Here is an 8794-nt window from a genome sequence, read left to right as displayed (position 1 = left end):
CCATCAATAATAGAATCACCCTGAATATTTCTTCTAAGTGGTCTTGTCTGGATACATTCATATAGTAAACCCAATAGCAATCGCATTTATTAATATGGCCATTAATTCACAGTACCAGGGACAGAGAATGGGAAGGAAGAAGTCATTTTCTAAGGAAATGATGGCATCCTCAGGCCCCTGCCCTGCCCTGCCCTGGCCTGCCACAACATACATGAGTTCAGCTATACAGACAGTCCTTAGGATCACTACGTGGGGAAAGAAAGTTGTTGGGGCCAAAAAGGAAGCAGAAAAGAGAAGGGCAGACAAAGGGCTAAGTATCCTTTCTCCCAAACGTCTGCCCTCCAATACTCACTCCCTTTCCCCCTAGGATTTAAATATTTATTTGTAAGCAACTATAATTTATCCCCAACTGAATAGAAGTCTTAGAATCTGCATTGCCTTCATTAGGGCTGAAAATAGTTGAATTTCACAGCACTGGGGGTGGTTGGTAGCTTGAGCCTTTTTTAGCTTTTTAGCTTTGTATGTTTGTAAAGATTTTTATAGTTCTTTTACTTATAAGCCACCTACAGTCACTTATATAGTGAGATGGGCAGCGTATAAATTTGATTAATAAGATAAATAAAAATTCAATCCCAAAATTCTGAATCCCCAGGCAAGCCAGTTGAAAAATTGCAGCCCTAATGGGCAGGAGGAACTTTCTGAAATACCTTTGGAAGGGTAAGAGGAATGAATTACAGTAATGAGGTCTGACTAACAAAGACAGGCTTCATCTTGCCACAGTGAGGGAATGCCTTCAATCACTAGTATGGAAATTACTCAAAATTGAGTTTCTTTGAATTAAACTTCTGAAGACCATAGTTGACTTCATCAGATTTCCATCTGTACTTGTATGTGTCTGTGTAGTTTCCAGGAGAGCTTGATCAGAGTCTTTACTTTTTACTTATTTAAAATTTATTTACTTTTTTGTCATAGCAGGTTGTACATTTGGCATTTATTTACCATTTAAACTCTACTTATTCCACCACCACCCTTGTAACATGTACTTGCCAACTGGACTTTAATCCACAAAATTTGTTCTGGGACACATTTGTTACAGCGCATAACTATTCAGAGAGAAGCCCTTTAAGTTCAGTGAGACTTATGTCTGAGAAGATGTATGACCTCACTGTATTAAACAAAATGCCACAAGGCACTTCCAAGGAGTTTGAACCACTCATCAAATACATGTTTTTTCAATCCCGTCTCTTCCAACCTGATCGTATAAGCACCTTCTGATGGCAGCTTCTGAACCCCCAAAAGACACTATTTCCAGCAACCCTGTTTATTCAGTAGTGGTTAGAACTATTCAGAATGAAACTACATCCAACACAGATTGCTCTCTATCTGTTACAGTTAAAAGGAAACGCAACTGGTTCTTTATGTCTTTCTAGATTCCTAAAACAAAAGGCCAAAAGGAAGGCTTAGGGGGTACGGTAATTCACAGTTTTTGCCCCTTCTCATTGGGCTTCCATTGAATTTATTCCCAAATTATTCTGGGTCCTAACTTTGCTTTCTTCTATTCTGTACTAAGGAATCCAGGACAACTGCTCCTGGATTGGAGGCCCCAATCTGTCCCATAAAAATACGCTTCTGAATTTGGAAGCCTTCACCATTTTCTGAAAAGATGTGTGTGTGAAGGAATTAACCTGAATGATCTTAAAGTTGCAACACTAAAATGCAATCCTCCACAGGCCTTGTCAGAGGTAACTGCTATGGAGCCCTACTCGAGAACAAGGCTTACTCCTGGGTGAGCGTGCACAGGATTGCAGCCACTTGTCTCTTTCCCTTCTGCATGTTTACATGCTTTTTGCAACAAGGCTGAACGTGCAATTGGAGTGCATAGGATTGGCAGTCCTGGTGAAATGACTCTCTTATTTCTCCTTTCATCCTACTCACTTAGGCGTACCTTCCATGTAAAGAAAATACAGTTGTGTGGAGACTGCTGGGCACACTCATTGCCAAGAACATTATAGTGAACTTTTTTTTTTTTTTTTGAACTGGCTGCAATCCGCCAAACGTTTACTCTAAGCTAGTCCTATTGCAGTCAAAGTCCGGAGAGCACCAAGCAAAGGTAGGCAGCGTCCCAGGCAGGCCGGGCGAAAACCAGGGTGTCTCTGTCAAGGAGGCGGCCGGTCCAGTCCTTCGGGGAGGCAGACGGCCCTCCGGCCGGCCAGCCTCAGGACCTTCCTCAGCCCCAATTCCAGGATACTAAGGAAGGCGGCGCTAAGTGCTGGTAGGCGGGGAAAAGGCCCAGGGAGGTGGCCTGCGGGAATGCCGAGTAGCCGGGGAGGTTGAACGCTGCTTGTGCCGCGCCGGGGCTTCGGGAGGTGGTAGCGCTGCTGCAGCTTTGACAGGCCTTGCCATCGCGCACCAGCACCGGCACCACCACCCGTCGCATGAGCGGCGGGCCACCCCCAGCGCCGCCCCGCTCGCCGCCCTTGGCGCGCTTCATCTTGTAGCGGTGGTTCTGGAACCAGATCTTGACCTGGGTGGGCGTCAGTCGCAGCAAGTGCGCCAGCTGCTCCCGCTCCGGCGCCGACAGGTAGCGCTGCTGCCTGAAGCGCCGCTCGAGAGCCAGCGTCTGGGCCTTGGAGAAGAGCACCCGCCGCTTCTTCTTCAGCTGCTCCTCGTCTTCTTGCCGCGCTGCCTCCCGGGTCGAGGCGGCGGCCGGGCGCGATCGGCTCTCGGCGCCGCTCTCTTCTGAAGCTGCGGGAGAGAGACCGAGACGGGGCTGTCGGCATCAGCTTGCTTTGGAAAACCGCGCGGCGGAAAGAAGGGGAGGGAAGAGCGGGGAGGGTTTCTCGCAACATGCTAAAACAATTCCAAAGGAAACACGCCATGGTTTAGGGCGATGTGTGAACCCAGAGCCTGCGATTAGAAACGTAAACCCTTCAGTAAATGTCCTCAAGTTTTGAGCGAGGCAGCAAACGGAGGGGAGGGGAGCGAGCGAGAGATCTCGACCGTACTTACAAGGTAGTGTGTGTACCCAGTGAAACATTTGAATTAACCCATAAATTGTTTTCTCTGAAAATTTCTCACACTCACTACTTCTTTTGAGGGTTTATTCCCCCCACACACACACACTTCTCCTAGTTTCTTTTATTTCTTCTTATTCAAATGTCAGGCCATTTAAAATGTCGCTTAACGTCTGTTGTCCCTCCGCGTCGTTGGAGATTAAAATCAGGTAATTGTCCTATCTCCGACAAAAGCTGAAACCTTTCCGAATGGATGGACCTTGGTAGAAACGGGAAGCGACCCCGCAGTTCCGGATAGTGCGCGGAGGCTGGGATTTTCGTGGAAGTAAGAGGGTTACTCAGAGGGGTTTAAAATCTAAGTACGCAGGCAGAGGATTGCAGTATTAGCTACCCTGAACTTAAGCCGCTCTCTTCATCCAATACTGTTCCTTATTATCGTTTCTATCAACAGCTATGTGAAAATATAAATATGCATGTGCATACAGATGTAGATATATTTGGCATGTAAATAAAATACTGTATGCCTATATAACTGATGTCTAAAGGAAGAAGAGGCGGCATAGCTACTTCGATTTCCATTTCTGACGATTTTCCAAGCTAAAACAGCCAAGAGGTTCTCAATGCCCTATACTGGCATGCTCAAAACTAAGTTCTATTGAAGTTCAATGGGTTTATTCCACAGAGTAAGTTGAACACATTCATTGTAAGCTGAGTGACACCAGGGAAAGAAGTTGCTCGCAAGAATGAGCAGAATGGGAGAAGTGTGTCAAAGTGTAGAGTGACAGAGGCAAGAGGGCTTCTAGTCTCCTCCGCAGGCCTGGGGGGGGGGGGGGGGAGGATAGTTATGTTAGCCAGGAATATGTGTGAACGCGGAATGGGGCTGTGTTTGGGTTCCTGCGTGTGACAGATGTTTTAAGAACCAATAGGTTTTTCTTTACAGTGAGAAGAGGAAGATAGTGCCGCCCCAATATACCCCATACCCCCATATCCTCCCTCTAGCTTAGCTGAGAAGGAATCGGAGATATGGAGGAATTGGGGGATTTCATAAATACATGTGCAAAGGGAAGGAGACCTGGATCCCCATATATATCATGTATGCATGTTTGTGCGTGTCACCCTTTTGGAAGGATGGGCTGCTAGATTTTAAGAAGGTAGAACAACTGATCTGTGTTGTGACCCAGCAAACGTTTCCCTGCCTGGAGGCTCCTATTGTTTTGTGTGGAGTTAAGGTAGTAGATGAGATGAAGTGGCCAGCCTTATGGGTGCGATCTTCAACTCTCCCCAATTCCTGTTTGCTTCACTCTTGGACACTAAGGTTGGCTCCTACAGGACAAGGGCCTTGCCTGAAAAGCAGGGCACCTTCTGGAGCGACAGATGCACCATCCCAAGAGCCGCTTTCAGCTGTGTGGAGCCAAGCGACTGAAAGGGAGACCTGCCGTTGAGTTTACAACCCTAGACTGATTGGCAAAAGGAGCCTAACTGGTTGCCTTGGGTAGAAGCACCCCTGTATCAATAAAGCTAGCTCCACTTTTATTTAAGTCCTTTTATCTCAATCATCTAGGAAGTCGCATCGCATCCACTGCAGTGTCTTATAAAAGAGGGGGCTGAATTAACATGAGGTTATGTTCCATCTGTGCTGGAAATAAAGGGGAATCCATTCCTTAAGCAGGTCCCAATGAAAGAATTGCTCAGCCAAGAATTTGGCTGAGTTCGGTGGAAAACTTAAAAGTGGCTTAACCATCTATTGGAAGTGAAGGGTTCGCCACCACTTTCTACCAACAGGAATTAAATGTAAAGGGTCTTATTTAAGGACAGCTCTTGATCATTTTCAGTAACAGAAATAACAAATGTACATTCAAACATTACGGCCCATTTTAGGGAAATGTCATCAAGGAGGAGAGAGTAAAACAAAGCTGATACACTGGACATGGTGTAATGATTACATTTTCTTAAGAATGTATTCGAAATATATTTTGTAATTTAAAAAGAAAAATTAAACTCTGGGGAGGGAATTTGCAGAAGGGAAAGAGCTGCACACACAGATCTAATTGGCTTCCACAAATACAAGCAGTCTATTTACAGTAACTAGAATTACAGTCACTGCAATAATGATGATGTGTTTTTATCTCAATGTCTTATCCTCTAACAGATAAATTCCTTAAAATAATATGAAAGTTCTTTAGCATTTATTTGTCCTCCCCCCAAGCTAAATAAAAGAATTAGGAGAATCAGAAGTAGAAATTAGAGGAAATAAAACAATTTTTTTTTCAAAATCTTTGGCTATTTAATAAGCCAGGATCCTGGTAGAGATATAGATAATTCGATAGAGTTTGATCCAGCTGGTGAACCCTAAACTGGTGTTTTATGCATGCATACGGTGACTGTTTATCAGTGTGTACGTATATGTAAGGACATATTTATTTACTGGTTCTATTAGCTTGCATGATATGACATTTGTACAGTACATTATTCCTGACTTTTCAAACAAGGCAAAACAAGACTTTAACGTCACCATCTTAATAGTTCACCACCAGAAAAACCTATTTACAATATTTTCCCTCTATAAAACATCAAGATTTAGAGTTTCTTTCTATCTTTGTGCCTGTTTGCTTTTGCATGCGGTGGTGTGTGTGTGTTTGAACAAAAAAAGGGAAAAAACGCATTTTGTATGTACGCTGTCTATCTCTATAGCCTTACCTCTTCTCGTGTTCTTATATAATCCTGATCTATTTTCTTCTTTCTCTTTCCAGATGTATAAATGTTTCAAAGTCGTTTTGTTCTCTATAGGATACCTTTCTTCAGCCCGGACCAGTTTCTCCGGGTTATTCACCTCCTTCCTCAACCTGGAGCCCTCCAGATACCTTGGACTATGGTCCTGAAGTTAGCAAGGTTGCTCTACCTTCAGTTTCACATTCCTCACATCTATCCCTTCCTGCCTTCCCGCCTTCCCCCGAACCTCCCGCAAGCTCCATCGCAGCTGGCCATCCTGCACTCACACAGATAGTGGCTTCTGTCGGTTTCCATCCACGCCCGGAACGGAGAGGCGGCGTAGCCTTCTGCTGACTCCTGCCCGTCGCCGCCACCATCACCTTCGGGTTCAGGTAAATCCAAGAGGCTCCGCACGGTGAAGCTGCCCCTGGCTAAGGTGGCCATGGCCAGGTGCCCGCTCCAGGCGGGACTCGTAGGGCGGGCGGGGGAGAAGCTACTGGACACCGGCCAGGCTGGGAGAGAGACTCATCCCGGCTTCTCCTCGGGCAGGAGATTAGTGTCGCTTACCTCGGGGGCGCCTGTTTATATCAACAGTCCTCCCCACCATAAACACTGGTTGCTTTCAACCAGCCCTGTCTATGAGCTGCTAAGTACCTGAATTAGTCAAGTGCTAAAGCTCTAATGGGAAGCAAGGCGACCTCCCCCTCCCCCCCACCCACTCCTCTGTCCTCTCCTCTCCCCCAGAGATTCACCCTCACCCTCCCAACAGAAAGAGAGAGAGAGACCCCTCCCCAAAGCCAGCAGGAAGCCGCCTTCAGTATTACGGATTCTGTCTGATTAGGCCAAAGTGGGGACAGATAATGGGGATTGTTCACCCTGAATAACATCTTGGGTGGTATTTTGGCAGGGGGGGGGACCACAGCCACCCTCAGCAGCCCCTCCGCCCTTCTTGCCCACAAAGTGAATCCTTGCAGGATATCCGCAGCTTTGTGGTGGGGGGGGGGGTGGCCTCGCTGGAGGTGCCTGGATTCCTCCCTGCCTCTTCATCATGCTGGATTTATTCATCACCTATTTGTTTTCCTGTATTTGGAAAACACTCAAGGGGGGGGGGGAGGTGCTGCTCCTAAGTACCTAGTATTCCTCCTCCTCCTCTTCTCCAAGGGGCCAGAATCCTTCTCTTCACACCTCAGTATTCGGGGCTTAGCATCCCATTGTGCCTCATCTCCCCCAGCTCGTCCTATTCTGTAACAGCTTGTCCCAAATGGAGCAGTTTTCACCTCTCTTCACCTGTCTGGGCTTTAGCAGCAAGTAACTGGTGGAGCCCTTTTCTTGAAAAGTCCAGCTGAACAGCAACCTAGCACCTCCATCCATAATCATTCAGTTATTTACACATGCATGCTGAGCTTTTGGACCTGTGCTCTGGCTCACTCACCTACCTCTGACTGAGTCCCTAACATCTGGGTAATTAAATAATCTGTGAGTGCTGCACCTTTTCCTTTAGGGCTCAGAAGTGGAGCTCCATTTCCAGGCATGCTGGTCTTAGTAGAAGGAAGCCACTGGGCCTCTGGGATTCATGAACACTGCTGGCAGGCTTTGGTAATTCAGGCGCACTGATCCTATCCAAGAGGTGTGGCATGTGACACTGAGCAGCAAGTAACCCTTGTCTATCAGACTGTCCTCCAAATGTTGTGGGACCATGCCTCTCACAATTTCCAGCCTCCATGCTCAGGAAGTCCCAACACATTTGGAGAGCACTAGGCTGGGGAAAGCTGGTTCAGATAATGGAGAAATTGTCTCATTCTGGGGCCCTCAACCAAAGAACCGAAAAGTAATCCAGCTAGAATCCAATAATCTAGTTGTAATCCATTTTCTCCCTCTCTCCTTCCTTAAAAAATGACAAAAACAACAACACAGTTTTCTCTGGTAGGGATGAAGATGTACTTGCGTGGAGCTATTCTGTTGTCTCATTTGGCCTGGACAGCACCATTTCTCTCTCTGACATCTCCCAATGGGAGAAGTGATGCCTCACCAAAATCAAAAAACAAATGAATGAGACATGTATATCAATTCCTTTGATACTATGATTTTCAAGTCAATAGACACCTCAAATTATAACCAACAAAAATATTCTGCTATACATAACTTATGTAGGGACACTATTTTAAATGAGAAACATTGACAATATCAAAAGTTCCAGATTGTTTACAACTATTGGGAACTAAAATCCATTAAAAAGGCAAACAGAGAGATTTCCCTATATTGAAAACTTTTAGAACTTGGCCTTTACTTAAATTTATAAATAGAAAATGTTTTTATGATGGTATTAAGATATTACCTCTTCTTGTACCATTGATTTCAGTGGTATCATTCAATTGCCACTGAAATGGATTTCAGGCAGAAATTTGAATGGAAGCTGTAAAATTACTTTTGATGTGATTGGTGCTACTGAAACAATTGTAGGTGAGTATCAAACTTCGTAATCACCATTACATATTTACGAACATGTTATTGCTATAAGAATAAATATGTTAATGATACATTATTACATTATATTATTACAAATATACTGCACATACACATACAAGGGCTATATGTAACATCATATTATTACCATTGGAATGGGATAGCTAACTGCTTTTTTACTGATTGTTGTTGGCTAACATATGCATTACCCAGTACACTACTATATTACATTACATTGCATTAAGATTTTAAGTACATTGTTAAAAATATTATTTGCAATTATATTTGGAGTTAGCCAATCAGTTGGGTAATTACTGATTAATTAATTAATTAGCCAACTGCAAAGTATTTTTAGAAAACCCCTGTTCTATTGTGTTTTTAAAAACCCAAGAAATGACACTTCCTATTATTTCTTAGAATATTAGCTTTTCAGAAAGCATCTCATGTGACTGACTGATCCTACACACACACAGATATTTTAGCTTCCCAAAGATCTCAATGACCTGAAGTCCAGTGGTAAAGAATATTCTTAACCAGATTATCTATCCAAGGGGTCAGCAGACTTTAGACTTGCAAGATCTGTTGACTACCTAAGAATTTGGAGATCC

At 44.5% G+C, this 8794-nt stretch overlaps 1 protein-coding gene across 1 annotated transcript; it reads right to left on the bottom strand.

Annotated features, from left to right (window-relative positions):
- Positions 1-2227: 2227 nt before the first annotated feature.
- NKX2-8 (NK2 homeobox 8) lies at positions 2228-6167 on the bottom strand. The gene is made up of 2 exons (XM_088145073.1): positions 6011-6167; positions 2228-2745 (listed from the first exon to the last, which is right to left on the bottom strand). Exons 1-2 carry the CDS (start codon positions 6165-6167, stop codon positions 2228-2230), a joined length of 675 nt encoding a protein of 224 aa, XP_088001199.1.
- Between the last annotated feature and the right edge of the window lie 2627 nt (positions 6168-8794).

Source organism: Python bivittatus, unplaced genomic scaffold, assembly GCF_059951505.1.
Source record: "Python bivittatus isolate LINGU-HERP-01145 unplaced genomic scaffold, Pbiv_v1 ctg000480_np1212, whole genome shotgun sequence".
Lineage (NCBI taxonomy): Eukaryota > Metazoa > Chordata > Lepidosauria > Squamata > Pythonidae > Python > Python bivittatus.
The sequence above is the reverse complement of the archived record's forward strand: the minus strand, read 5'-3'. Positions and strand labels throughout refer to the sequence as shown.

Coding starts and splice junctions, on each gene's coding strand:
- NKX2-8 (XM_088145073.1), bottom strand. CDS start 6,167: ATGGCCACCTTAGCCAGGGGCAGCTTCACCGTGCGGAGCCTCTTGGAT. Junction 2,746..6,010: donor CGACAGAAGCCACTATCTGT/GTGAGTGCAGGA, acceptor TCTCTCCCGCAG/CTTCAGAAGAGAGCGGCGCC.